This window comes from Anser anser (genome assembly GCF_964211835.1).
Source record: "Anser anser genome assembly, chromosome: 11".
Classification (NCBI taxonomy): Eukaryota; Metazoa; Chordata; class Aves; order Anseriformes; family Anatidae; genus Anser; species Anser anser.
This window is the reverse complement of record NC_139732.1, coordinates 12,115,094-12,143,092: the sequence shown is the minus strand read 5'-3', so window position 1 is coordinate 12,143,092 and position 27,999 is coordinate 12,115,094. Positions and strand designations below refer to the sequence as shown.

The window sequence follows — 27,999 nt, the reverse complement described above, 5'->3', positions numbered from 1 at the left end:
AAAAGCTGCTGGCAGAGCCGTTCTGCACCGGGAGCAGGGGCCGGACATGCCCATGGGGAGTCCCAGGGGGACTGTCCGTGACGGGGAGCCATGGGCAGGTTCTGCGTCAGGGCAGGGAAAGGATCAGGGCAGCCTCCCGCATCCAGGTGGAGGGAAAGAGAGGAGCAGGGCTGGGGCAGGGCTGCTCCTTCCACGGGTCCGATGGCCCCAGCTCTGGGAGGTGGAGCAGCAGGCAGGAGGCAGGTCAGGGACAGCAGCACACGAGGAAGCGCCGGGACGCCAGCGCTGGGACAGCCAGCACAGCCTGTCTCAGCAGCTCCAGACCTTCGCCGGTGGGGGGAGGACCAGGAGCAGAAGCAGCCAGAGCTGCATGGACCTCAGCCAGGACCTGGAGATCCTGTCGGAGTGAGTCTGCATCTCCTTCCAGCCCAAAGAGCTCTTCACCCTGCCAAGGTGCGGGCACTGCCCATGGCATGGAGGGACGGGGCAGCAGGACGGTCGCAGTGGGGACATCCCACGGCGCTGCGGTCCCAAGGCTCCGAGCCCCAGTGACCGTCCCCAGCTGGGAGGGCTGGGGATCACCTGGGGACCTGCAGCTAGTGGGGGGGGGTGCCAGGACGAGCAGGGGAGGGTGCTGGGTGCAGGAGGAATGCAGCTTGGCAGGAAGCACATCCCGAGGAAGCCGAGTGGTGCCAGCAGATAATGCGCCCAGGCTTCCTCCCGCACCACCGCAGCCGCGGGGCCGGGGCTGCCGGCCGCTATCTGGCCCTGCAGGCCCATCAGCGTCGCCCCCCTCTCGCCGTATTATTATCGTTAGCTGGGAGGAAGCAGCTCGCCCATCCCCACCTCGTGCTTAACCCGCTGCTGCCTGCCCCGCTGCCCTCTGTCCCTTTGGCCAGGGGCTGGAGGCTCCGTGGTGGCTCGAGGACGGTGCCAGGAGCTCGCCGCTGGCTTTGCCTGCTTGGGGACCAGCATCTCGCCCGGCCACACTGCGTCCCAAGGGGGGACTCCTTCCTGGCACAGCCCCACGGCCGCCCCCACCACGGGAGGATGCTGACTGGCATTGAGGGAAGGTCCTGAAGGGCTTAGCTGTCTGTGGTTCCCTCCCCATTGTCTCTCCTCTCTCTGAGCTGGTCGGATCCTGCCCGGCGCCTCCTTTGGAAGCCTCCTGGGGAGGTACCGTGGGGCAGCCGCGTGACGCTTCCCGCGCCCGGCTTTGCACAGATGTAGCTCAAGCACCTGGTGAGCACTGCGGAGGAAATCCCTCGTGGGGAACAGAATCACAACATTTCTCCAGCTCCATTTAAAGAGCCAGGACAGAGCTGAGCCGCAGGGGCTCTGGAGGAGACATTTTTCTGCTCGTGGATCCTCGGATAAGCAAAATTCAGTCATTTCAGCGTTCTCCAGATTACCTTGTTCTCCTGCAAGTGAACTCTGCCAAATTGTCCCCCTCCCCATCTTCTTGTCTGGCAGGGAGAGGACCTCAGTCTCCTATCAGCACAGCCTAACCCTCCATGCTGCAGCTGCGTCCTCCAGTGCTGCGCTGAGCGCTGGTGCCCACGGGGCCAGGCAGGAGCCGAGGTACGTCACCCAGCCACCAGCGGCCCTGGGGACACCACGGGGACAGCACATCAAGCCAAAGCAAGAGGGCTGCAGGGCCCAGACAGCACCCTGGGGTGCTGGGCAGGGTGGGACCTTTGGGGTGTGCAGGGTGCAGGATGGACATGTAGTGCAGGAAAGGTCTGGGGAAGTTGGGCAGGGTCCTGTTGGGGCACAATCACTGTTTGGATCTTCCATGTGCTGGGGGCCCTGGGGACAGCGGATGGGGTTTGACTGTCCAGGGCCGGGGCAACGCCGTGCTCAGCCCCGGGCAGGAGGTGGTTTGCTGGAGGAGTCGTTGCTGCAGCCCCCGGTCCCCTGCACGTCACCACCCAAACACATCGGGGCGACCCCTCTGCAAACCCAGGGGACGGGGACTGGCGCAGGGACTTCAGGGATGTCCCCGGAGACCAGTGGGTGCCCATCCCATGGTTTCTGTTGCAGCCTTTGCTGGAGACATGGAACAGAATGGCCAGGGAGCCAGGAAGCTCCAGGGTTGGTGTCACCAGCCCCAGCATCTCCTGCTGCCCCCTCACCTCCATCAGCATCTCCCACCCCGCACCCTTCCCTTCGACCCCACAAAGAGCCCCATGGGTTGGCCCCGCTGGCACAGAGACATCCATGCCGGTGATGTTCTCACGTTGCCTCCCTCCCCTGGACTGGGTTTTCATCCCCACCAGCACCGTGTTTTGGCAGCTCAAATTGTCTTTCTCTCCAGTGTCCCCCTCCTTGGAGCCAGTGAAGTGGCGCTGGGGAGGAGCTTGGCTTCTCCTGTTTGTTATTACAGGATAAAGTTACTCTTTAAAGCAGAGCCAGCGCTGTCAGGGCTGCATACCATCAGGGAACATCGCTTGTTCCCAGCGGCTCCGATTCTCTTCATGTGCTCGCTCGGAGCCACCACGCTCCCAGCCCCAGGCACAGCGAGGGGGGCACGGATGGGGGGACCTGAGAAGGTGCTTGGAGGCTTCTCCTCCCACCCTGCGAGGGCCGAGAGCAAGGAAGACGGCCTCTCCATGAGCAGGAGAGCTCTCCTGGCTCTGGGGTGCATGGGGAAACAGAAACAAAAAAGCAAGAGCCAGGGGCAATGGAAGGGCAGGAGCAGCGTGTCCTTGCTCAGCATGCAACTGGGAGGGCTGGTCCCGGATCCAGAGGTGTCCTTTGCTGGGGCCTGGCAGGGGCCGAGCAGCTCCCAAGTTGGTGTTTTCGGGGGCTCGAGCTGGGGCTTGCTGGGGGCCGGCCCCTTGGTGCTCAGCAGTGACGTGTGCGCGGGGTGGAGGGGAAGGAAACGGAGCTGGGGGGGTTTCCTGCAGAGCTCCTGCACCTTCTGTGCTGCTGCAGATGTCTCCAAGCCGGGCGGGGAGCCGAGACCCCGTGCAACCCAAGCGAGGCGCCAGGTCCCCAGCCCGCGCCCACCGCCGGCAGGGTGACGCCGGCCCCAGCGCGGAGTCGTCCCCGGCAGGACGATGAGAGGCAGCACGTGCCAACAGCCGGCTGGCTGCGGCATGCCGAGCGTGTGACAGATAAAGGAGCCGGGACCTGGCGGCACTGACACGTGTGTCGCGGGCGTGTGAGGCCCCTGGACCTGCAGGGAGCCAGGGGGCCCCCGGGGCGCAGGGGAGCGTCGGCCGCGGTGGGAGGGCTGGGTCCGTGCAAGCAGCACGTGTCCCCGCGCTGCCGCTGCTCCACCGTGAGGACAGGCAAGCAATGGGGCAGAATTGCCCAGAAGTTTGGGTGGTTTCCAGCGCTGGAGGTTTTCAAGACTGGACAAAGCTCAGAGCAACCTGGCCTGGCCTCAGACTGCCCTGAGCAGGAGGTGCCTTCCGACCCGAGTTATCCTCAGGGATTAGGGTTGGAGAGGTGCTGGGGGTGTGTCTGAGTCCAGCGGTGCCCAGAGGGGGATGTAGGCAGGGGAGAGCAGGGCTGATAGGTGGCGATGGAACATGCAGGACACTGTCATGCTCCAGCTGGACATGCACACCCATTGCTAACTTGATGGGATCATTCCCGTAGGAGATGTGGGCCAGCCCTGGCCACTACCGCAGTGGCTCGTGTGCTTTTTCCAAGAAACTTTTGTACCGGGCAGCTGTGGCTGCGTGAGACAGGGCTGCCTTCACCAGGCTCCTTGCATCCGTGTGTCCCCAGGGCTGGCATGAGCCTGGAAGCAGCCACGAAGCCAAGGGTAGCCCGATGCCTGTCCCTGCCGCATGCTGGGATCACTCAGAAGCCTCCTTGCTCCATGACATGCTCTCACTCACATCAAGAACACAAAAAATCGGGTGTTTATGTGCCTTGCTGCATGATCCAGGCTGGTGGAGCCGTAGTCCGGCAGGGACAGGAGATGGTTACAGCCGCTTCCTATTGCCCTGCAGCTTGCTCATCCGTTCTCATTTCCTTAACCCATGTCCCAGTGCTTTCTTTGTTATTTTATTTGGAGGGCAGGGATTATTTGCTGAAGGCTGGGGGTTGCTGCTGGGGGTGCTTTCACATATCTCCGGCCGCTCTGGGAGACCAAAGTGGGGCTGCCTGAGCTGTGCCTGGGCTCTCAGTGACCCAGAGCTGGGCCCGGCGTGATGCCGAGTGCCGGGGCTCGCAGGAGAGCGCGCTGCTCCGCTGCCCGGCCGTGCCAGCGCCCCGCCGAGCCGCGTGCCGGTCTTGTGCATGACCTCAGCCTTCCTGCTCGGTGCGGGACAGGCCCTCAGGGGCTGCAGGAATCCTCTGAATCACAAATACTTTCGGAGTGATTACGCCAGGGCGTGAGATGTTTCCTACGGCGCCGAGGTGGGGATGGCTGCCTGCGTGTGGGAGACATCACGGGCCTGGCGTCTGGTCAGCTCTGTGCCTGTCCCCTCCAGCGGGGCCAGCGCTGGAGGTGTTGCTTGCTGTCCTCCTGGGGTGGATCTGCTGCAGATCTGCCAGCTCTGGGTTTTCTGTTTTTGCTGCAGGGCCCGGCCTTGGGTGCCAGCTTGCCCGGCACAGTCTGGCCGAGCTGGCTGCGTTTCCAGCAGGGCTCGGAGGAGCGTGGCCAGCTGTGAGTCAGCTGGGGCTGCGGAGCTGGTTGCTCACACTGCCCCAGCGCCGTCCTGCCTCCGTTAACTCCTTCCCAGGTCACGCTCCTCCACCGCGCACCCGGAGGAGCCGGGAGCCTGCAGCGGTGCTGGCTCAGCTCGGAGCGTGGGGCTCGTGGACGAGGCACCTTGCTCTGGGGCATGGCCGAGGTGAACCGTGGCTGCACTGCACGAGCAGCCGGACGTCCTGGTGTGAGGCTTCGGACGCTGGAGGCTCCGTCCTGCACCGCTCCAGCGCAGAGCAAGAATGCAGAGCATGCAGCTGCTCCGGGGCGTACGTGGAGGGAGGCATGGAGCCAAGCCCTGGCCTCGTGCCCTCTGGAGAGAGGGGAGAGGAGGACGTGGCTCGAGGCCCAGCCTCTAGTGAGAAGAGTGATTTTGGGGGAAGAAAGCCTCCACGTATTTGTCCGTGCCGTGGATGCGGCTCAGAGGGCTCGCTGCTGGCTGGTGGGTGCCGAGCCTCCTTAAAGCCAGGGCTGGTGCTCTGGGCAGCAGCCAGGTGGCTGAGAGCACTCAGGTGGCAGGCTTTTGCTGGCAAAGGTCAACCATGTCGAGCAAACTCCTGGTGACCCCGCAGAGCCCATGGGCCAGGCAGAGCCTTGGCAGAGGGAGGGCTGAGCTCCGGGGACCCGGTCTGGCTGGGCAGGCAGGTGGAGGCTGAGGAGCTGTTTAAAATCGCTGCCCCTTGTTCTGTCTCTCTGTTTCTGGAGAGCCACCTTCTCGGCATCGCGGGATGGTTGAGGTTGACCAGGACCTCCAGAGGCCACTGGGTCTAACCCCCTGCTGAGGCAGGGCCACCTCTTGCTGTCAGGGTGTGGGTGAGGCCAGCCTGGCGGTCTCATGTTGGGGTGCGCTGTGCTGTGTTGGCCAGCCCTCTGAGCCAGCTGCTGACCTGCAGGGACAACTGGACGTGCCGTGCAGAGCAGCTGCGGGGTGCAGTTGCAGACCAAATCCACAGCTGCCTTGCCGGGGCGGTGGCAGCTGCCTGAGTTTGCAGAGAGCCTGGAAATCCGTGGGCCAAAGTGCTGACCTGGTGCTGGCACTGCTAGGACTGGGAGCACTCTGAGGGTGACCCATGTGTGCTAAGAGCTTCCCCCAAGTGTTCTGCAGGGTCTTCTTTCCCTCCATGTTTTTTTTGGTAAGGACCCCAGCAGGGAGGCCAGCAGAGTGTCTGCCAGGGGCAGGTCCCGAGCTTAGCAGGGCACCTGTGCTTGCACTTTGAAGGTCCACACATCCCTCTGAGCATCCACACATCCCTCTGAGCAGTGTCAGAAGGGGACAGCAGTTTTCTGCCTTCCTCCAAGCACGTGGCTGCCCTTGGAGAGCTTTTGGAGGTGGGCAAGGCAGCGACACCATCCACAAAGTGTGGGTGGAATCCACACAGGACATGACCCATCCCAGATGCTGTCACAGCTGGCGAGAAGGTGCTCAGTGCGCCAGGCATGTGTTGGGCCGTCCTGGTGGGACGGACACTGCGTGGCGCAGGAGCTTTCAGGTGGGTTGATCGATCCCCATGCTTCCATTCAGTTCTCTCCATGCCTGCCTGCAGCAGCCCTTTGGTTTGGCTTTTCCCTGCTATCCAAGGGTCCCGCTGTCCTCCCTGCCACATTTTCTCCGCCACTCCTTCCACACAACCAGGCCAGCCTTGAGAGCCAGGACACCTGGCTTCCCACAGGCTGTCCCTGGCAGAGCCCCCCCGGCTCCACGTCTCTGCTCCGCGGCACTGCTCCGCTCCTCGGTGGCCCCACGAGAGCGGTGGTGGCGCAGCGGTTTCCTTGTCACAGATATTGCCCTGCTCTGCTGAGCTCCGAGACGTGGCAACGATCTAATTAGCGCTTTTGCATTGCAGGCCTCGCTGGAGCACCGTGCTGTCTTGTCCTTGCTCCGCGGATGTCTCGCTGGGGCCCAAAAGGCATCAGTCCCACTTAAAACTGGGTCGGTTTGGTATGATCTAGGACAAGCAGAGAACGATGGGCTTGGGAGACAGGGGAGGAGTGGGACGCATTCGCCCTGCAGATGTTCCTGGTGGCGGGGCAGCGTGGCCTCCTCCCTCCCCACCACGCAGGGCTCTGTGGAGATGGCAGTGGCATTTAGGGCTGCCGGGCAAGGCTGTGCTCCAGGGCACGACACGGAGCGCAGGGTATGGCCCACGGCATCCATCGGGATGGCGAAGTGCACCCACGGCGGGGCTGCCTTCATCAGGGTGCTGGGAGGCTCCTGCCCTGCGGAGGCTGGAGGCTGGTGGAGAGGAAGGCTGTGGGTCTGTGCCTGGGCTGTCCCCCGGCAGAACGGGATTGCTGTTCAGCAGAGGGGAGGTGGTGGTCTGTGCGTGGCTCTTGCTCGCTGGGGGTGGGCAGGAAGGCGGCGAGATCCCCGGGTGGCAGCAGAGCTGGGCTCAGCGATGCTTGGGTCTCCGCCGCCGACTGACCGTGCAGCCTCGGTCACATCCCTTCCCCTCCCAGAGGTGCTTTCCCCACGGCCTGCACGCTGCATAACGTGCTTGGAGCTGGACCCTGGGGGGCCGTGGTGGCCCGACCGTGGCAGGGGGCTCCATCCACTTGCTCTCCTGGTGGGGACACACCGGGTGCGGGCACGGGTGCCAGCAGCAGCACGCAGGGCCACCAATGCCAGCGCCGTGCGGGCTGTCCCCAGGCTCCTCGGTGGGCACGGGCTGGTGGGGGCCCATCACGGTCCGTGGGGACGCTCGTCCTCACCCTGCTGGCTGTGCTGGTCGCGGTCGCAGCGGTGGCGGTGGCGGTGTCACCGGTGGCGGTGTCACCGGTGGCGGTGGCAGCGGCGGCTCCTCGGGGAGGGCCGGCGGGGGAGGCGCTCGGTGGATCCGCCATTGGCGCCGGCCGTGCCGTGGTTTCCTGCCGAAATCACATGGCTCTCGCGTTTCCATGGAGAGTGGCCGGGGTGGGCGCTGCCAAGCGCCTGTGAGCCTTCCCTGCCTGCTCCCCGTCCATGGGAGAGGAACAAAGGCGATGCACCCAGCCAGGCCTGCTCTCGCCACCCGCGCCGTCCCCTGCCTCTCCTGGGACATGTGAGTGCCACCGGCCCCGACACCCGGCCCCGTGGCGGGGGGCTCCGTGGTGGGGTCGCGCCGTCAGCTTGTCCCTGCTCGGGTGGGGACAAGGACAGGGCTCGGCTGCTCCGTCCTCGGGTCTGGACGGAGGCACCGAGCGTGGGCTGGGGGCCCCACCGCCACCGGGCGCGTGGGCCGAGCACCTTGGGGACGCGGGGATGCGGGGACGGCGGTGACACCGGTGACACCGGCTGCCCACGTCGGGGCGTGGGTCTGGGGCAGAGGGGCGGAGGTCCCGTCCTGCCCCACGGGGGACGGGAGGTGACGGGGCTGCGGCAGCGCCCGGTGCGGGGCCCCGGGGTGCCGGGTGCCGGCCATGGCTGGGGGCTGCCTCCTCCTCCTCGCTGCGGCCGGGCAATGGAGGGAGGAATGCTCGGAGGAATTAATGAGACAGATCTGGCTTTGTTGTGGGCCCCATCCTCCTATCTCCCGGCCCTGCCAAGAAATCCTTTGGGAAGCCAAGCGCCGTTAACCCCTTCCCTGCTGTGACACAGGGCTCGGCTGTGCCCTGGCCCCATATGGATCCGGCCACGGCACCCCTGTGGCCATCAAGGGGACCTGGCGTGTCCCACCACCCCTTACTCCCGGCCGTGGCGGCTGGTGGAGGTCCCCGAGGCTTTGCCATGTTCCCGGTGCAGGGGACAGCTCGGTGGGGTGGGAGCTGGGGTGCTCCGTGCTGTCCCCACAGCGGAGCCGAGCAGGGGCGTGGGGACCTGCGGGAGGTGACGCGTGGCTCTGGGCTGTCTCCTTGCGGTGCTCCCGAGGGGGACATCCCGATGGGGTGCCTGGAGGGACCTGGGGCGGGGTGCCCCCCAAAATGCCCTTGTGTCGGGCCCCAGCCCTGGTGGTGGAGGCTGTGACAGGCACGCTGCCATGCCCCGCAGCGGCTCTGGCCTGGAGAACCAGGTTTTGGGGTCCCAGGGACGCAGTAAGGGCAGGGCAGTTGTCCCTGCCGTCCCCGGGGGACATGGAACTGTGGAGCCCCAGCTTGGTGTGGGCGGGGGCCGCTGCAGGGCTGCTCCCACCGCCCATCTCCCCGGCTTGTGCTTTGGGGCTATTTATAGGGCTGCCGTTTATATCTGTGCTATTTCTGCCCTGCATGGGGAAGGCGCGAGGAAGTGACGGAGAGGACTCCAGCCTGCTGTGCCCAACCCACCGGGGCCGATTTTGTCACCAGCATTGTCACCTCCTGCCCCCTCCCAGGTCTCCCCCCATGTCCACCAGCTCTTCTCCCCCCATCCTCTTTTGGGTGGCAGCAGCTCCTGTCCTGGCCCCTTGCCATGCCCGTGCTGTCCCCAGGAAGGGCCCGAAATAGCTCCTCCATCACCTTGGCCTTTGTCTAATTGGTGCTGGTGCCACCGGGGGACCCTGCTTCTTGGGCAGGTGGCCTTGGAGCTGGCTCCTCTGTAACACGCTGCGGTGGTGCTGGGGGCAGCAGGGAGCAGCCAGGGATGTCCCCGTGTTTGGTGCAGCAGGACTCCGGGAAGCTCGTCCTGCTCCCCGTGGAAGGGCAGGCATCCTCCCACAGCGTCTTGGGCTTTCTTTGCCTGCCAGGACCGAGGCCGTGGCCATGTCTCCACCGCGGGCTGGTTGGGTTCTGCTGGGAATTAACATTGCGTCTGGATGCCTCTGCACCCTTGAGGGTTTGACGTTTTAAGGAAGAACTGAGCAAAATAACTTTGCCTGTGGCTCTTGCCATGGCCTGATCCAGGGGATCTCCCATCTCGCTCCCTGCACCTTGTGTTTGGAGATGCCTTGTTTGGGATGGGGGAGGCTCAGGGCAGCTCTCCAGGCCCAGGAGAGGAGCAGACGGAGGGGACATCCCCTGGAAAATGTCTGTGTGCGGTGCCGTGCCCACGTCCCGTGGGTCTTTTGGTGGTCTCCCAGCGGGTGATGCTGATGGCAGTGCTGTGCCTTCGCTGCCTGCGTTACCGGCCGCCCACCGGCAGCTTCCGCAGAGAGTCCGCGTTAAGCTTTAATGAGGACAAACGAGCTGGCATGGGCCAGGGCTGCGGGCGCGCTGCCTGGGCGTGTGCCGGGCACCAGCCCCATGCGGCTGCCAGCGGCGCCGGCACGGTGAGGCCGTGCAGGAGGTCGGCCTCGCTTGTGCGGCAGCCTCCGCCGCTCAGCAGCCTCCCTGGCCCCGGGGCCAGGAGCTCCGTAGCTAGCTCTGTCAGGGTGAAGGATGCTGTTTCACCTCCTGGTGCATCCTGCTTAGGGGGTCTGCAGGGCCGGGGGAGATAGGGGATCTCACCACGCCTCGGGGCTGTGCGGGTGGCTGGCTCTGCTCCGTGCCCATGTCACTGGAGCGGAGGCTGCGGGCAGGCGGGTGACAAGACGCTTCTGTTGCCAGCTCCCTGGCGTGGAGGCCTTCCTCTGCAGCAAGCACCAGGATGTTTTCTGCAGGCTGCTGGCTGCTGCTGGGGGAAATGCCCCCAGATGCCTCCTCCCCGCAACTCCACGTGGCATGAGGGTGGCAGGGTGCACCAATAGCACCCCAGCGCTGTAAGCACCCCGTAAAGATTCTCCCCTGATGCATTTCATCCTGAACCTTGCCTGACCTCCCTCTAAAAGCAGCAGCAAACAGGAAGGGAGCCGGGGAGGGAGGCGTCTCTTCCTGCCGTGGTGACGGCAGCCTTTTCCAGCCGGGATGGGGCCGGGCTGCTCCAGCCTCCTCCTTCGGAGCTGGGGCTACGGCCAGACAAAGGCCAGGACCCAGGCAGGGACCTGTGGCCCCAAAGTGGGTCACATCTGTGCCATGGACAGGCTGCAGGGTCCCCTTGCTGTTGGATGTGCCACGCTGGGCAGCTCTGCCGCTCTCCGGGGACAGAGACTCGGGTTCCTCTTGCCCTTAGGCTCAGCACTGCTCCACAAAGGACTTTTCCGTGTCCTTGCACCTCTCCTGCCCCTTGGGATCCGGAAACCCGTGGGAATGTAGCCTGTTCTGGCTCACCGTTCATGCCCTGCTGATTTTAGTGCTGAATTCCTACGCGGAGTGAAGAGCCTGGGGAGAAACCCCACGTCGTTACAGGTACCACAGCCATGCCCTTTGGTCCCCACATGGGAATTGCACCCAGCATCTTTCCAGAGCCCTGCAAGGAGGTCCTTGCTGAAGCCAGCTGCTGTGAGACACAGGCTAGGAAAGTCGGCCAGGAAATCTTTTCCCCTGGCAGCTGCTGCGTGTGGTGTCCACATAAGGTGCACAGCGGGCATGCTGTGGGACACCCGCAGCAAAGCCAAGGCGGGCTTCAAAATTAAATAAAACAAAACAAAACAAACAGAACAGCCATCCAGAAGAGAGCAGCAGCGACGTGAGCGCTGCCTGCTTGTGCTGGGCTTATCAAAGGGGCCCCTTCCCGGCGGAGGGGACGGACGGACGGACAGACGGACGTCCTCCCTTCCCCGGACCTTGAGTCACGGCCGGGGGCCGCGGCAGGGCCGTGATGTCAGCCCGTGGGCAGGGGAAGCGTGGGAGGGGACAGCCGCCCGGGGCAGCCCTCCCCGCGGCCCCGTGCACCCCAGCGGCATGAGAGCCAGCCCGACACCGCCGCCCGCAGCGCCCCGCACGCCGCTCCCCGCCGGACGGGGACGTGCCGCCGCATCCCGCCATGAATGGCAAGCAGAAAGGTACCGAGCGCCCGCCGAGGGCTTCGCTGAGCTTTCACCCAGCTCTAAAATCACCCGGGGAGCTGGGAGCCTCCCAGACACCAAAACGTGGCCGGAGCGGGGCGAGGGGGGCATGGATTGGGGCTTGGGTTGTGTGTGTCTTTCTGGGCAGGGGAGGCTGGGGGTAAGGTGCTCTGTGCCACGGGGAGATGCGGGGCTGTGGGGACGTTGGCTCTGCTCCCCGTAGCCCTGGCCGAAGCAGTGGCCCCGCAGAGAGCTCAGCGCTGATGTGCAGCAGATGTGGCGCTCGGGAGCTCGCGCGTCCCCACCGCTCGGCAGACCCTGGTAACCTGGGGGGGTGGCGAGATGGGGGGGCTCTGAGGTTTGCAGGGCGATGTGGCCAGTCTTTTGGGGGCCTTTTTTGGGTGAGGGACTGCACCCTCCTTGCCCCGGGGAGGAGAGCTGTCCCTGCTGGGGTACCAGGGACGGGTGTCTGTGACCTGAGGGGCAGCTGTCACAACACGTGGTGTCGCGATAGGTGTGTGGTGGTCTAGGACCTGCCACCTGCCAACCCCCCCAGCGGGGGGGTCCTGAGGCTCCTTCCCTACACAGGGACCACGTTGCCCTGGCAGGATTTGGTGGGGAGCTGCTGGTGCCCAACACGGCACCCTGGAGAAGACCAGGTTGGGGTGAAGGAGGCATTGGGACCTTCGCAAGGTTCTGCCAACCCCACCAGGATCCTTCCAGAGGCACTTGGGAAACATAGCCCCGTGAGCGTCTCTGAGAAGTCTCGCAGCCCGCTCCAGAGCAGGAGCAGGGGCTGGTGCCCCTTGGACGGGCCACGTTCCCATCTGGGGGGCATGGAGGTGATCTGCAGCCCCTCCGCCCCCAAAGGGATGGGGATCCTGCTGGGCGCTTGGTCTGCGCCCTTGCTGGTGGGGACCTGTCCTTCTGCAGGGGATCCAGCCTGCTGGGTGCAGCCACCTTCAGTGGGTGGTCCGGGGCCACAGCTCAGATATCCTAGGAAACACACTGTGCTTCGGCACTGCGTTGGGGACACCCCCTGGGTGCCACTCTGGGGCTTCCATCCCCCTCGGGGAGCCCATGGGTGCCCCGGGATGGGCAGCGGGGTGCGCTGTCACTGTGTCCCCCCCGTTGTGAGCCCTGCCCTGCCCTTCCTTGGGGACACTCCGAGGGGTAAATAAGCACTTCCTCCAATTCTTCCCATTCGCAGCTCCTTCCCTTTCCTGCCTCCCTCCCGCTCAAGGAGCCGGCCAGCGAGGGCGGACGCCGACACTGCGCCCAGGGCTCTGCGGGTGCCAGCGGGGTCTGTGGCTCCGGCGGGGGCCGTGACCCGAAGCACCGGGAGTTTCTCTCCTGGCTGAGTCACGGGGGGGCTATGGTGCCGCTCACGGTCTCTGACTCATCCTGCTCCCAAAGCTGATCTCCCCCTCAGCGTGCCACGGGCTGGGCTGGGGGCAGGCGGGGAAGGGGCCCGGGAGAGGCAGAGCGCGGAGGAGGTCAGAGAAGAGGCGGCTCCCAGGCCCTCTGCTGATCCCCGGATGCTCCCATCCTCCTAGCTGGGGCGGGAAGGAGGAGGCAGAGCATGGCCAAACGCTGTCCCGGGCCGGAAAGGGGCTGGCGGGGGGCCGGGGCGTGCGTGCGGGTTAAGGCAGCAGGGACGCAGCTGTGCAAACAAGGGCGCAGTGGCTGGAGTGGAGGGAACGGCGCCAAACGCCCGCGTTTGCAGGCTCCAAAGGTTTTCCCTGCGGTGCACCGTCCTAGCAAGGGCGAGCTCGCCCAAAGGTGCCCTTGCTGGGGTGCCCCGCAGTGCCCGGGGAGGTGGGTGCACCCTGTTGGTGCTCCAGCCTGGCTGTGGGTCCCAGCCCTGGGGGCCATGGTGCCGGAGGGCGCCGCGCTGGCCACCCTTGGGTGCGATGTGTCTGGACGTGGCGGTGGGGCTGGGGGCTCGGAAGGAGCCGGTTTGGGTTCCTGGGGCGTCCCAGGCTCCCGCGGTGTTGATAAACCCGAAAGAGCGACCTGAGGCTGGTGTCTGAGTGTCAGAAACAGAAACCAGCTGGGACCAACCCAGCCGGTTGGACTGCCCCCTCCGTGCGCGAGAGGAAGCTGGTAGCAGCATTCTTGGTGTCCGAATCATCTGGAGAACACCAGGCACCGGCACAGGGGCTGGCGAGCCCACGGGGAGGGCTCCGGCGCTCCCCGCCGCCGTCGGCACAGCTGGCAGCACCTGGATCCTCTGCCCTCCCGGCTGCCTCCGCGGGCAGGGCTGGACGGAGCGACAGGGACAGACAGACAGACGGACGGGCCAGGCTCCTGGACTGTGCACCGTGGCAGGGGAGAGCTGCGGGTGCTCCGCGACTGAGGCACGGCGAGGTGCAAAGCTTCGTCAGAAGGCGGCTTCGTTAGCGCTGTAATTAGGGGCAGGGGGCGGGGGCTTTGTGGGGCTGGCAGGGGCAGGGACGCGAGGCTCCGTGGGGCTGCTCATCTTTGGGGCTGTTTCTCAGAGGGCTCGTGCAGCGGGCTCGGCTGGTGGCGGGGACACGAGCGTGTCGGTGTCCCCCCGGTGCTGACCTCCCTGCACTGAGGGGCTCCAGACCGCCGTGGGCAAGATGCCGGGGCCAGCTGCCCCTTCCGAGCGTGCCTCGGGCTCTGCTGGCGCCTCCGGTACCAGGTACCTCTTATCTCGGTAATGTCAGGAATGCACCGCGCTGGGGCTTCCCCTGTTCCGCGGGAGGAGTGTGCCAGGAACAGACCCCAGCGTGCCCAGCTCGATGCCTGCCTGTGCCAGGCGTGAGCATCCCCCGTGGTCAGCAGGAGGATGGGGTTCGTGGGGCATCCCCCTCCTGGCACAGGGGATGGGCTGCGGGGCACCGCGTGCGGGGATGCAGGTACTGGAGGTGCTGGGAGAAATCACTGGGATGTCGCAATGCGGGGAGCGCTTTGGTATGGGATGAGGCCACCGGTCCCTGGGCTGGGGCACAGGGATGTGGTGCTGTCAGTGGCCACAGCTTGTGGCAGCGCTCCTGGTCCTGATGCTCGAAGCCAGGAGCGTGTCCCAGCTGCTTGAGCCTCTCTGAGAGATTTGAGAAGAGAGGTCGGGCATCACTCCATCCTGGGGAGTTATGCTGCCGAAAGGCATTGCCCCCTGCGACATCCCCAGCATCCTTCCCACATGCAGTACCCGCAAACCCCGGTGCCTGATGCCCCTCCTGAGAACCCCCCCCGTGCCCCCACGTTGTGATATGGGCAGCACCGGTGCCACAGGCCTTGCTCACTCAGTGGGGAGCAGATTAAACAGCCCTGCAGAGGGTAATCTGCCCAGGCCCTGCAGGGATTACAGCTCCTCCTAATGAGCTTAATTGGGACAGTGTTGTCCTGACGACTGGAGGGACTGGCACCAAGGTAATGCCGAGGCTGCGGGACCCACAGAGCCGCTTGGCTTGGACCGAGCAGCGAGGGGGGGACGTGGACCTGCTGCTTCCCAGCCCCGCTCGCACGCAGACCATCAGCAGTGGCAGCTGCCGGCTCCTTTTGGCCTCTGCCCAGTGGCCCTGGGACCTGGGGATGCCCGGGCTCACCCTGGTGCTGGGGGAGGCTGGGGCATGGCTTTGCAGCGGCTCAGCAGGTGCGTGGGGACGTTGGGGCCGGGCTGCAGGGCTCTGCCGCACCGGGGGAGGCTTTGCCTGGCCGTGGAGGTGCCCCAGGCCCAGGCTGGTGACACCGGGCTCCCCAGCCTCTGCTTGAGGCTGCAGGGCCAGGAGGAGCCACAGACCATCTGTGGCTGCGTACCTCCGGCAGTGGCCGGGGACGCAGCGATGCTCTCCACGGTGCAGGGTGGCAGCGGGGTCCAGGCCCCGGCACTCAGAAATCTGCTTCGTCCTGCCCGAGGTGCGCGGCTGGCATTGCCTTGGGGACAGGAGGCAGTTTTGGGGCTTCTGCGGTGGCTGCGGGGACTTCCCAGGGTCCCGGGGGGCAGGGAATGGCTGTGCCTTTCCTTTCCCGATGCAGAGCTCCTGGAAAGGGCCGGGGAGTTTCCAAAGCACTTTGTTGTCCGTGGGTTTCCATCCTGCTCGCCGGAGCGAGAGGAAGTGAGCATGGAGACGGCAAAGGGCCGGGCAGCAGGGTCCGGCCCCGCACCCTTCCTGCCCCGGTGGCGAGGTGGCCAGGGGTGGCTGGGGGACAGAGGGACACATCTGGGGATGAACTGGGGCTCAGGAGGCTGGCCGTGATGTTGGGCACTGGGCATCAGCCTCTTCCCGTGGCTTGCACGGGGCCACACGGGGACATATCCAGGTGCTGCAGCCACCCTGCTGCGTGGGTGCCACCGCTGTCCCCGCCTCGGTGGCAGCCCTGCCTGCGTGCACTGTTGCTGGTGACCCCAAAATCTCGTGTCCCACAGGGAGGCCCTCCAGGTCACACTCAACGATGTCGCTGTCTGCGCGCCCGCAGCGCCGAGTCCTCGTCGCCAAGATCAATAGGAGCCAGTCGTTCGCCGGAGTGAACTCGACAGCGGACCGGCCCTTCAGGTAGGAGAGGGGTGCTGGCGCTGCTCGGTGCGAGGGATGGGGACAGGGACGGGGACAACACTGGTGGCAGGACCCGAGGTGCTGCCCCTTCCTGCTGCACCTCCTGCAGGGACCTTCGTGGTACCCAGGGGATGTCGCGCTGGGGGCTGCGGGGAGCGTTGAGGCCAGGTGGGACACTGAGTCCATCCCCAACCCTCATCTGTCCCCGTTCCAGCCGGGAGGAAGGGCCCTGCTGCCGGAGCATGGTGGGGGCAGGCATAGCACGATGGTCCTCAGGAAGTCCTTAAGGGTTTCCCTGTGACCACCTCGTCATGTTTAATGACTGCAGTGAAGGAGCCTGTGTGGTTTTGAAGCTTTGTGTCTCGACCGCCTTGACGTCCTGTGGCTGCGAGTTTCTCTGTTTGAGTGAGTCAGGGCTTCCTCTGGGTCATTGTAAACCTGTTGCTGGAAGGTTTTGTTGACTGCCCATGAGTTCTGCTGTGAGGAGCGGCGAGCAGAAGGTCCCTGCTTAACCTCTCCACTGCTGGCGATTTTATGGGGCCCATCGTACGGTTCCCCCTTTGCTGAACCTGACATCAAGGGGAACCACCCCCAGTGCTGCTCATCCCTGCACCCTCTGCTCCTTTCCTAGCTCCTTACGGGGAGGGAGCTGCGGGTGCGTCTTGGGACAAGCATGCTGTGGGTTTGGGCTGTGGCATTTTAATGCTTTTGATCCCATTTCCATGCTCCTTACCTCCCAGTGCACCCAGCACCTCCCAGCCAGGAGAGACAGCCGGGTGGCGGGGGAAAGCAGTGCCGAGAGCGAGCCAGGCTCCAGCAGCACCTCCAGGAGCCTTGCCAGGCTGTGGGACTGCAGCGGGGTGGGCACAGGGCTGGGCAGAGCTTCCCCATGCCTGGGAGCAGACCTCCAGCCCTGCACAGCTCTCGTCCCGAGGAGCTGCTCCCCTTCTGCAGGTTGCTCCTGTCTGGAGCCTCTGAGCCTTTTTGTGGGGCTCCAGCTGCTGGCCACCAGCACACGTCTCTGGACCTGGGGGTGCTGGAGTGGCAAACAAGCGATGGGGAGATGCTCGTGGTGCCCAGGGCCCTGGAGGATGAGAGTGAGGAGGGATGGCCATGGAAAACAAGCACTTGCCCATCGCGCTGGCTTGGGATGAGGCCAAGACATTTACTTTCCCCTACTGATATTTCGGGGAAGTTTTCTGGCCGCTCCTCCAAGGAGCCGCACAGGATGGGAGGTCCGGCCCGGGACGGCGCTGGTGGCACGGCCGCGCTGGAGGGCGGAAGGGAAGATCCGGCCCTGGCGTTGCTGGAGGGGCCGGGGAGCGACTGTTGCACAAGGCAGGAAGGGCGGTGTTGGGGTGGCAGGAGAGATGTCCCTGCTCCGTGTTGCTGTGCCGATGATGGGGTGACAGGCTCCTCGTCCCCACGTTACTCCCGTGCTGACACCGGCTGGGGTCCCTCTCTGCAACCCCACAGTGGCAACCCGGGGTGCTGGAGATGGAGCAGAGCATGGTCACCCTCTTGGGGGATGGCCAGGGCTGAAGATGCCCCCATGGCCACTCCAGGAGCTCAGCTTGGCTCCAGGAGGTGCAAGTTTGCCTTTGCTCTCCCTAAAAGGAGCCTGGGACCCCACAGAGGCATCCCCATGGCCAGCATCTCCAACCCCTCTGAGATGGGGTTAACTCCCCGCTGTCCTCCACCATGGGCTAAGCAGGTCTTTCCTTGTCCTCCATGTCCACTTTGGGGTGGCCAAATACATCCAGGGCCATTCTCCCTCCTCGCTCTCCCGTCTGCCGTGGCAGTGAGGTCTGGCACTGCCCGGGAGGGGGCTTCATGGGGAGGCTGAGCAGGCACAGGACCGACCTCGGTGCCCGTGGTCCACGCACCCCAGCTGGCCGCTCTGCAGCACGGGTGCACGAAGCGCTTCTCCTCCCTGCGTGCCGGGTGCCTGAGCTCCCCACCAAATGTTTGCATCGCTCCTTTTGGCCCTGGTGCTTCCTCCAGCAGGCAGGAGGATGCTGCAAAGTGCCCGCTGCCACGTGTGGGCGCGGGGTGGGAGCCGTCGGGGCGGGCGACAGCAGGGGCGCGGGCGCGTGGGGCAGGCAGCCCCGCAGCCGTGCACAGCCCCGTCTCGCCCGGCCCCGCTGGCCGGTTAGACTGGCTGCCAGCGAGTCGTGGGAGAGGCAGGCAGGTCCGGACGGAGCTCCCAGGACCTGGCCTCCTTTCCGGAGCTCCCTGTCGCGAGACAGAGGGTGCCCAGGGGGACCCCGGCGCTGCGGGCTCACCCTGACTGTGCCGGCTCTGCCTGCCTGTCTCGCCAGGAACCTCTCGCCCTTCACGCCCACCGTCTCCCGCAAGACTGGCTCCAGGGTCAGTAGGATGTTCTCAATGTCCCACAAATCCCCACCACCCAAGGTGCCTCAGCCCAACCGCCTGGACGAGGTGTACGAAGCGCTCAAGAAGGGCTTGACGTAAGTGCTGGGGCCCCCCGCGGCTGGGTGGTTGGAGCCAGGGAGCACCCACGTGGGCCCCCCGTGGCCGGCTTGGCATGGGTTGGGGGTGGCAGCCACCCAGCAGGGACACGCCAGCTCTCCTGGGCACGTCCTGCTCCTGCACAAGAATTGCGTGGGGAATGGGAGTGCGAGTCCCAGGGTCCCACAGCAGGAGGGACGCAGTGGCAGCACCTCCCCGAGACCACCCCCAGCTGGGGTGCGCCCAGTGCTGCAGCAGCGCCCCATGCCACATCCCACGCAGAAGCTCACGCGGGCTCCCTTGCTGGGGTGGGGAATGGAGTGTGGGGCCCCGTGGCGTGGTTCCAGACTGACCCCGCGGTGCTGGTGTCCCCAGAGCCTACCTGGAGGTACACCAGCTGGAACTGGAGAAGCTCAGCACCCAGATCCGCGAGTCCAAGAGGAATTCGCGCCTGGTGAGTGATGCTGGGAAGTGTCTCACGGGGAGCGATGCTTTGAGCAGACCCTGGGTTGTGGTCATGGCTGGGACTTGGTCCAGCTGTGCCCCAGGGAACAGCCTGCTTCTGTGGGGACATCAGGGGCCAGCCCGGGCTCTGGTGTCGGGCTGCGCGGGGCTCCTGTCCTGCTGCCATGCACTCTCCAGCCCTGGCTGGGTGCTGCATGTCCATGCTGACATGCTATGGGTGACGGGTGCGCCATGTGCCAGGGATCCTTGGGTGGGCAGAGCTGGCTTTGTGCTGCGTCTTATCCCTCTCCTCTCTCCTCCAGGGCTTCCTCTACGATCTGGATAAGGTAAGCGGGAGCGGTGCCCCGTCCCCCTTGCCTCCCCACATCCCAGTGCCAGGGATGTGCCGCCGCCAGCCCCTTCCCTGCTTGTGCTCCACCTCTACTGCCCTCCTTCCCCTGGGTGGCCGGGACTGGGGCTCTGTGGCAGAGTGGCAGGGGACAACACAGAGACTGCTGGTGGCTTTTAGCCCTCTTCTTGGGACATGTCCTAGCTGCAGCACGAGCATGGAGCAGGGCCGTGTCCTGTCCTGCAGCTCCTCTGGGGGAGCCTCTCACGCCATCTCCTCTGTTTTTCCAGCAAGTGAAGTCAATTGAGCGCTTCCTGCGTCGCCTGGAATTTCATGCTAGCAAGGTAGGAGCTGCGGAGCGGGCTGGGCTTTGGGCTTCTGGCCTCCGTGTGGCACAGGGACTGTGGAGCCTGCTTGTCCTGCGGTGCCCCAGGCACTGGGAGACCACCTCAAGAAGCCACTGTCGCTGCCTGCTCCTTGTCCCCCTGCCCCTCACTGCACCTCTGGCCTGTCCTTGCAGATCGACGAGCTCTACGAAGCCTACTGCATCCAGCGGCGGCTCCGCGATGGGGCCCACAACATGGTCAAGGCTTACAGCACGGGCTCGCCGGGCAGCCGAGAGGCACGCGAGAGCCTGGCTGAGGCCAGCAAGGGCTACAAGGAGTACACGGAGGTCAGGCACCAGGCGCTGGGTGGGCTGGGAGGGTGCTGACACCATGGACTGTGGGTGACGGGAGCTCTGTCCCTTGTCCCCAGAACATGTGCCTGCTGGAGAGCGAGCTGGAGAGCCAGCTGGGCGAGTTCCACGTCCGGATGAAAGGTAAGGCATCCCTCCCCAGCCCCGGCCCTACACCAGCACATCTTGTCCTGACGCCCCTCTGCCTTCTCTTGCAGGGCTGGCAGGTTTCGCCCGGCTCTGCGCTGGCGACCAGTACGAGGTTCGTGGGGCTTTGGGCTTACGGATGGGGATCTGCTCTCCTCCCTCCCTGCGGTCCTCGCTGGGCCTGGGGGATGTGGGTGGGCCTTGTCCTGGGTGCCGGTGCCACGTTTGGGGCGTGTGGTGGGTGGCCCTGGATGTGCAGAGAGCATCTCCCCCATCCCCATGTCTCTGCTCCTTCCCCAGATCTTCATGAAGTACGGGCGGCAGCGGTGGAAGCTGCGTGGGCGCATCGAGGTGAACAGCAAGCAGGTGTGGGACAGCGAGGAGATGGTTTTCTTGCCTCTCATCACCGAGTTCCTCTCCATCAAGGTATGGGGCCTTGCAGGGAGGGCAGCAGTGGGGCAGGGAGGGTGTGGGCCAGGGGGCACCTTCCTGGCCGGAGCCATGTTAGGGAAACAGCAGCGATGATTGTGGTGAGGACACGTGTGAGGAGCCATGTGCTGGCTGTGGGAGGAGAACATGACCAAGGCAGCACCGGGACCTGGTGGGGGACCAGGACCTCACCCAAATCCAGCCCTTGCTGGGGATGGAAGATGCTGTCTGGTGGTGGTGGCATCCTGGCAGCATCAGGGGTGCTGCGTGCACAGCTGCCAATGGGCTCATCTCATCCTCTCCTCCTCCTTCTCCAGGTGACGGAGCTAAAGAGCCTGGCCAACCATGTGGTGGTGGGCAACGTGTCCTGTGAGACCAAGGACCTCTTTGCAGCTCTCCCCCAGGTGGTGGCTGTGGATATCAACGACTTGGGTACCCTCAAACTCAGCCTGGAGGTGACCTGGAAGTGAGTACCCCGGCAGGCTTTGCTGGTAGCACGTGGCAGGGCTGGGGACCCAGCGCTGCCCTGCCTTGAGCTTTCACCCATCCCAAAACTTGGCTGCAATTCTGGAAAGCCAGAAGTGGACTGAAGAGCACGCTGCTGTGCTATCCAACACCCTCCCACTCAGTGCAGAGCAGGGTTGAGACCTCCTGGCTTGGGAAGCTCCCCTCACCTCCCTGCTCTCCTCCGCAGCCCCTTTGACAAGGATGACCAGCCCTCGGCAGCCAGCAGCGTTAACAAGGCCTCCACGGTGAACAAGCGCTTCTCCACCTACAACCAGAGCCCGCCTGACACGCCGTCCCTGCGGGAGCAGGCTTTCTACGTAAGTGTGGGGCCACACGGAGCTGCCTGTGGCTGGGGCGAGGTGGCCTGCGGTGGGATCTGCTTCGTTGAGTTGCGTGTGTCAGGAGAAGTCCCGATGGGTGGCACAGCTTGGGGACAAGGGCGGGCAGACCTGCCCTGGAGCTCTGCTCCATCCGTCCGACCACGGCCCCCGGCACCGGCCCTCCCACCCTCACAGCTCCTCTTCTCTCTGCCCAAGAGCCCGGCGCGGGCAGCCGACAAGCACGGCTGGTCCTTGTTGGACATCTTTCGGGAGACACTCTTGGAGAAGCTGTCTCGGAGCTGCTCCTGCGGCGACGTCTCCTCGGTCGAGCTCAGGAGATGGCCGCGGCCAGGCCGCGTAAGTGCAAGGGCTGGAGCCGGCCTGTAGCGTAGCTCAGTGGCGTGGCCGTCCTGCCGTAGCGTAGCCGCTCCTCGTCTCCTACTCGCCAGTGAGTAGAAGGCCTGGCCGTGTCCCTGCTGGTGACCGTGGTGTGCTGGGCCGTGGCGGCGCTGGCGTGGCGCTAACGTGGCGCGGCGCTGGCACGAGGTTGGCGCGGTGCTGGCGTGACGTTGGCTGGTGTGACGCTGGGGTGACACTGGTGTGACGTCGCTGTGACGCCGGCGTGACGTTGTTGACATCTCCGTGATGTCATCGTGATGTCACCATGACGTCATCGTGGCATCAGTGTGATGGCGGTGCTGCCCCCTGCGGGCTGGTGGCGGGGCTGTCGCTCTCCTTGCAGCCGAGGCCTCCCGGTGTCGCGCCCGCCACGCTGGGTGCCGCCGGCTGGAAGGGGCAGCAGCGTGCCAAGGGGTGCCCCTTCCAGCCCTGAGGGTCGCCGCGGCCTTGGTGCCTCCTGACACCCTCTCGTCCCCTCCACAGAACATGCTGCGGCGCCAGGAGGAGCTGGAGAACGGCACGGCCTGGTCCATCTCCTCCGAGTCGTCGGACGACTCCTCGAGCCCCCAGCTGTCGGGCAGCGCCCGCCACGCCGCCAAGCCCATCGTGCAGCCCGAGGTGCAGGCCTCGGCCCCCGCCATCGAGATCTCCTTCTCTCAGCAGCAGGAGGAGGCTGGGGCCGGCGGCGGCGTCCCTGCCGGGCCGGCTCTGCCGGGGCACCCGGAGGAGCAGGGCGGCCGCAAGAAGGACCCGGTGGCCAACGGGCACGTGCCCTACGCCCGGACTCTCAGCCACATCAGTGAAGCCAGTGTGGACGCGAGCATGGAGGCCAAGGCTGTGGAGAGCCTGTGGGAGCCCTCTCGCAGCCCAGAGGACCCCAGTGCAGGCGAGCCGGATGCGGACTCCCTCCCTGGCGCCTCAAATTCGGTGCCAGAGGCCTGGGCAGGGCAGGACAATGGCCCCGAGGCCAAGCCCCGCGCTGTGGTGGCGTGGGCTGAGACTTGTGAGATGGAGGCCGAGCCAGTGGCAAGCCCGGCACCCAGCCCGGCACCGGCACAGGAGGTTTGCGGCAGTGAGGCCCCCGCGCCGGCCGCGGTGCTGGCACAGGCCCCCGCCGAAGAGGAGCACGTCCTCGCCCCACACTTGGCCGCCAGCCCCCCAGCAGTCCCACGGGTGAAGGCCGTGGACTCAGGGCTGGAGGAGGCCATCAGCCTCCTGGCCTCAGCCCTGGATGACTATCGGGGACAGTTCCCAGAGCTGCAGCCCCTGGAACGGGAGCTCAAACACCTGGAGGAGATCCTGCTGGTGAGGAGGCTCAGAAGGATTCCACAACCGTAGTTGGGGACAAGGGGCAAGGATGGTGGGGCCATCCCTGATGGCAGTGACCAGGGACGAGGGTGGTGGGGCCATCCCTGATGGCAGTGGCCAGGGACAAGGGTGGTGGGGCCACTTTGGCTGCCTTGACAAGACCTGTCCGTGCCAAGACCCATCCATGCCATCCCTTCCTCCACAGCACAAGCAGGGTGTGTTCCTCAGCCGGGCCTCAAGCATCAGCCTCACGGTGGAGCACGCTCTGGAGAGCTTCAGCTTCCTCAACACCTCGGACATGGAGGACTCAGAGGGCTCCGAGGAGGATGCTCTCCAGGACGAGAGGTGGGCAGCAGGGGGCTCGCAGAATGGGGACTGGGGCAGGATGCGGCCCTGGGGCAGCTGGGATGGGGGTGCCCAGTTCTGGTGGGGTGCCTCCCTGCACATCTAGGTGGCCCCATCTCAGCTGGGGACAGTCCCAGCCCGTGAAGTACCAGGATCTGGCCCTGCTGGGGAGCACAGAGCCACCCCGTGTCTCCATGGGCACTGGGTGCCCTGTGCTCCTGGGACCGATTCATTTGTCCAGTCCTGAGCAGCTGTGATACTGTAGGTCCTACAGAAACTGCCCAGTGTTGCCCCCACAGCAGTGGGTGAGGAAGGGCTGGATCCAGGCTTCCTGCACTGACCTGGCTCGGTCTCTCCCTGATTTGCAGGAGGGCCAGCAGAGCCCGGCGTGGGAGCAGGGCCCCCAGCTCTGGTGAGGTGGGAGCAGACGACGCAGGGACATGCAGTGGCTCCGACGGCAGTGCTGACCCCATGAGCACTGGCAACGAGTTCCTGGATAAGGCCCTGGTGCTTCACCTCCACAACTGCAACCGCCTGCTGCTGGTGAGAACAGGGGCTGGGGCACGGTGTTGGGACACATCCCGGGGTTGGCCGTGGCTCCCTGAAGCTTCTGGCCCTGATAAACCCCCTTGAGACGTCTCGCTGTGCTGGGGTCTGGGCGCTGCGCTCTGACCCTAATGCCCTCGGTGTGCCTGTGCCTTGCAGAAGCTGGGCACCTTTGGGCCCCTGCGGTGCCACGAGATGTACGCCCTGGACCGGCTGCTGCGGGAGGCGCAGGTGCTGGAGATCGTGTGCCAGCTGACGGAGGAGCGACTGGAAGCAGCCTGCTCTGCTGCCGGAGGTAAAGGCGGCGCGGGGCTGCGCGGGCAGGAGGTGCCAGCCCAGCACCAGAGGAGGCTTGACAGCGCCTGTCCCCACAGTGGTGCAGTTCTCGACGCGGAAGGAAGGGGTGCTGCCCCTCTGGGACCGCTGCGTGGAGCTGCCCAACGTCTACACCTGCCCCGTGGAGCGGTTCCTGCAGGTGCTCAGCGCCCAGTACGCAGCGCCCATCAACGAGCGGCACCCAGGACTGGCTGATGCAGGTGAGCCCATGGGATTTGGGGAGGGAGCCGCCAGCCCAACAAGGTGCCTGCGACTGCTGCACAGCCTGACCCCGTCCCTGTCCCACAGTGTGTGTGAAGCTGGTGGAGGATGTGCTGAATCGGCGGCTGCCCCGGCGGCCCGGCGGCACCCAAGGCGAGCAGGTCACCATCTTCCAGTACTGGAGCCACTTTGAGTCCCTCGGCGCCCTGGTGCTTGACACCTACGTGATGGAGCTGGCGGAGGAAGGTGGGTGCCCTCCTGCCCTCTCAAAACCCTGGCTTGGGGATCCCAGCCCTGAGTATGGGGTGGCAGAGGCTGTTGCACCCACGCTGTAGGGTGTGCACCACCTCCACACGCCACGGGCCACCACCCAGAGGCTCGCCCATTGTTGGGGCAGACCTGATCCATTACTGGTGCACAGCCCCCTCCCATGCTGCCTTCCTGGGCACCCTCTGGACCTTGCAGGTCCCCAGCATCGCAGCTTGGTGCCCCAGCAGCTGGGCACCAGGCCTGGGCGCCCTGTGTGGGGTCCCTGTGCCTGGTGTGTGCAGGCTGAGCATGCAGCTGCATGGGGAGGAGGCAGGGGCGAGCGGGCTGGCAGTGCTCACGCGGCTGTCCCCGCAGTGCTGCTGGCGCAGAACCTCAACTCAGACGACCAGGACGTGGTGCTTCGGGCGCTGAAGCGTGTGCCCGAGGGCCGCCTGAAGAAGGAAGGGCTGAAGGCGCTGAGCCTGCTCCTCGTGGAGGGCAACAGCAAGGTGGTGAGCGCCGTGTCGGCCCAGCTCCGCAGCCTGGCGGAAAACCCCCGCTTCCGCCAGCGGGTACGTCGCGGGTGCGAGGGGAGGAGGTGGGCTCCAGGGACGCCGCCCCGCACGGTGGCACTGACCCCTTGCTCTACCCCAGGCCCTTGTGTGCTACCTGGACCAGCTGGAGGATGAGGAGGTGCAGACGCGCGTGGCCGGGTGCGCGGCGCTGGGCTGCCTCAAGGTGAGAGGGGTGTCGGGAGGAGCAGCAGAGCCCGTGGGCCATTCGCTTTCACGGCTGGGCTGGCCATGGGGTGGATGAAGAGGAATCTGCGTGCCCAGGGCAGCCCAGCAGTGCCCCAGTGGTCTCTGCACGCCCTCTGGCTCCTGGGAGAAATGAGCTGGTGGTGCCCAAAACTTGCCAGAGAACCAGGCAGGGGCACCAGGAAGGGAAAAAGGGAAAGGGCACAGTCAAGGGACTTTGCTTCCCAGGGCTGGGCTGGAGGAAGTAGAGCTCCATGGGGACTTGGGGACTTGCCTTGCCAGCCTGGGTCCTGCTATGGGGACCTGGAAACCTGTGCTGCCTTCCCCTCTGGTCTGTGTCTACGTGGATGGTGCTGCCAGCAGTGCTCAGCCCTTTGCCCCTCTCCCACAGGCCAAGGAGAGCATCGAGCAGCTGGTTTACCTGTGCCAAACTGACAAGGAGCCCGTGCGGGAGGCAGCCAAGCAGAGCCTGATGCTGTGTGGTGAGTGTCCTGCGGCACCCCTGCTCCCTCCACGCTCTCGGCTCCCTCCATGCCCCCAAGGGGCATCTCCAAGCCCCACGCTGCCTGCGGGAGAGAGTGACCTGCGCTGGTCCCTGCCTATGCCACGCTCTGGCTCATGGTGCCCTAAGCTCTGCAGGGCGAGAGCAGGCTGGCGGTGGGCAGTGAGGGCCAGGAGTCCCGCGGCCACAGTGCTAAGCGTGGTTGTTATTTATTATTTGCTAGATGGCACTGAGAGAACCATCTGAGTGGGTTTCTAGGCCTCCAGGTCGCGGCAGCTGCTGCACAGGTTGGGACACGTGAGCCGTCCTCGTCCCCCAGTCCCCGCTCCTGCCGCTTTGCTCACGAATGTCTCCGTCTTAGCGCCTGTCAGCCGTGTCACGTTTTGGAGTCTGTGTGTCTTGGTTGTTCGTAGCGCCCATCCCCGTGGCACCGCCGGCACACGTAGGTGCCTTGTGTCCCGTGTCCCAGCAGATTGTCCACGTCACCAGCTCCTGCTGGGGATGGCCGCTGTGTGCAGATTTGTGTGCGGGGCTGCCAGGCGAAGATCCCTGAGCCAGCTTGTGGTGTGGACGTGTGCATCCCTGTGTTTATGTGGGGGTTCTGGCGAGCCCTCGGGGTTCCCATGTGGGTGCATGCAGATGTGCACAGCTGTTTGGGGTGCTGTTTGGCACAGCCCCGAGTCCTGGCCAGTTTGCCCGAGCCAGGTTGTCCGGAAGCGTGTGGGGCCAGCAGCCAGTGCTCCTGGAGCCGAGCTGCGGGTGATCCCTGCCCCGTGTGGGCATGGGCATGGCAAGCAGCTGAAGAACAGGACTTGCAGCATCTGAATCAGGAGCTCCGGGGGCTTTTAGAGCCTGATCCCGGCTGGGACCTGTCCAAGGGTGTGCTAAGGAGAACAGGAAAGGTCTCTGCTCTGTCTGAACCACACTGGCTCAGCTCTGCCGGGCATTAGCCATGTTTTCCTTAAAGGCCGGGGAGGGCAGATGGGGACAGGCAACGGCCAGAGCTTCTGCAGTTTGCTTTGCTTCACTGACCACAGCATGTGCTTGCAGGGGAAGATGGCAAATCAGCTCACCGGCGGCTGGAGGAGACCCTGGACAGCCTCCCGAGGATCTTCGCGCCAGCCAGCATGGCCAGTACAGCTTTCTGAGACGCCGCACGAAGCCACCCGCCATCCCTCGAGGGCAAAGGCACCGCTAGGCTACCTGGGCTTGCACGGACTGGGCCCAGCCAGGAGCCAGCAGCCCCCAGCTCGCGGCAGCGCAGCGCAGTATTACCCCCGCCGGCAGCTGGCCGCGGCCGCACACTGCCTTACGGAGCACCGCTTCCCCTGCCCCCAGACGCTGGCCATGCGGGGTGCCACGTACGCACCCCCAGGCGAGGAGGGGGGGGAGCTCGCCGCACGTCCCACCCTTCTATTGCTATTTAAAATACACGGGGAAACCGCCCTTCCTGCCCCGCCGCCGGGATCGGAGCGGCAGGGAGACGTTCTGGATTTCTCTGCCTCCTGCCTCCCCGTCGCGCGGGGGCACGTGCCCTTCCCCGGAAGGACCTGCACTTTGGAAACGACACCGTTTCTTTCCAGGAGTCGCCTGGGCTGTGGGGACTGCTGCCCTTTGCCGCCTGGAAGTCCCCAGGACTTAAATAAAATGAAATATGAGATATTAATATATTCTGCTGGCGTTTCTTCTTTCCAGCTCCACGTGCTCCTGTCCCTCCCCAGTGGTGGCTGCAGGGAGTGTAGCGAGATAACGGCCCCAGCCCAGAGCCCTTCCTGCCCTGCTGGGAAGCGCTGTGGAGGGCAGGGGCAGGAGGAGTGACAGAGGGACAGACAGACGGACGGACAGAAGCTGCCACCTTTTTTTGGTTTTATTTTATTTTTTATTTACAGATTTTTGCAGAAAAACGAAAGCAAAAAAATTCTTTTTCTATAATGTCTCTATAAATCTATATATAATGTAATTACAGAGAATGACTAATTTTGATTTTAAACCAGAAATAAAAAACAAACCTTTAATGAGCGTTGGTGTCGCTGCGTGGGTGTTTCTCCGGCCCCGATGCCACGGGGCAGTGTGAGCTACTGGTTGGTGCAGCAGGCTGCGGGGCCGGGA

At 65.0% G+C, this 27,999-nt stretch overlaps 1 protein-coding gene across 8 annotated transcripts; it reads left to right on the top strand.

Annotated features, from left to right (window-relative positions):
• The first annotated feature begins 1 nt into the window (after position 1).
• RIPOR1 (RHO family interacting cell polarization regulator 1) lies at positions 2-27,909 on the top strand. Of its 8 annotated transcripts, none has more exons than XM_083851958.1 (23): positions 314-453; positions 1,474-1,581; positions 15,776-15,902; positions 18,224-18,373; positions 18,750-18,828; positions 19,142-19,165; positions 19,458-19,511; positions 19,688-19,840; positions 19,924-19,987; positions 20,062-20,105; positions 20,291-20,416; positions 20,737-20,885; positions 21,114-21,243; positions 22,129-22,950; positions 23,159-23,298; positions 23,667-23,841; positions 24,004-24,139; positions 24,219-24,380; positions 24,469-24,627; positions 25,006-25,202; positions 25,285-25,368; positions 25,780-25,870; positions 26,941-27,909. In XM_083851958.1, the coding sequence occupies exons 3-23, from the start codon at positions 15,802-15,804 to the stop codon at positions 27,036-27,038; spliced, it is 3,138 nt and encodes a 1,045-aa protein (XP_083708084.1). In that variant the 5' UTR covers positions 314-453; positions 1,474-1,581; positions 15,776-15,801; the 3' UTR covers positions 27,039-27,909. The 8 variants fall into 8 exon arrangements, with proteins under 8 accessions (XP_083708087.1, XP_083708084.1, XP_083708085.1 ...); XM_083851956.1 differs by lacking the exons at positions 314-453; positions 1,474-1,581 and adding exons at positions 3,350-7,707; positions 26,114-26,177; XM_083851961.1 differs by lacking the exon at positions 1,474-1,581 and having other exon boundaries at positions 2-453.
• The last annotated feature ends 90 nt before the right edge of the window (positions 27,910-27,999 follow it).

Excerpts from the sequence above, each read along its gene's own strand:
- RIPOR1 (XM_083851954.1), top strand. The coding sequence starts at position 7,629 with ATGGGAGAGGAACAAAGGCGATGCACCCAGCCAGGCCTGCTCTCGCCA. Across the intron at positions 20,886-21,113 it reads AGCCTGGAGGTGACCTGGAA|CCCCTTTGACAAGGATGACC; the intron begins GTGAGTACCCCG and ends TCTCCTCCGCAG. Across the intron at positions 24,381-24,468 it reads CCCAGGACTGGCTGATGCAG|TGTGTGTGAAGCTGGTGGAG; the intron begins GTGAGCCCATGG and ends CCTGTCCCACAG.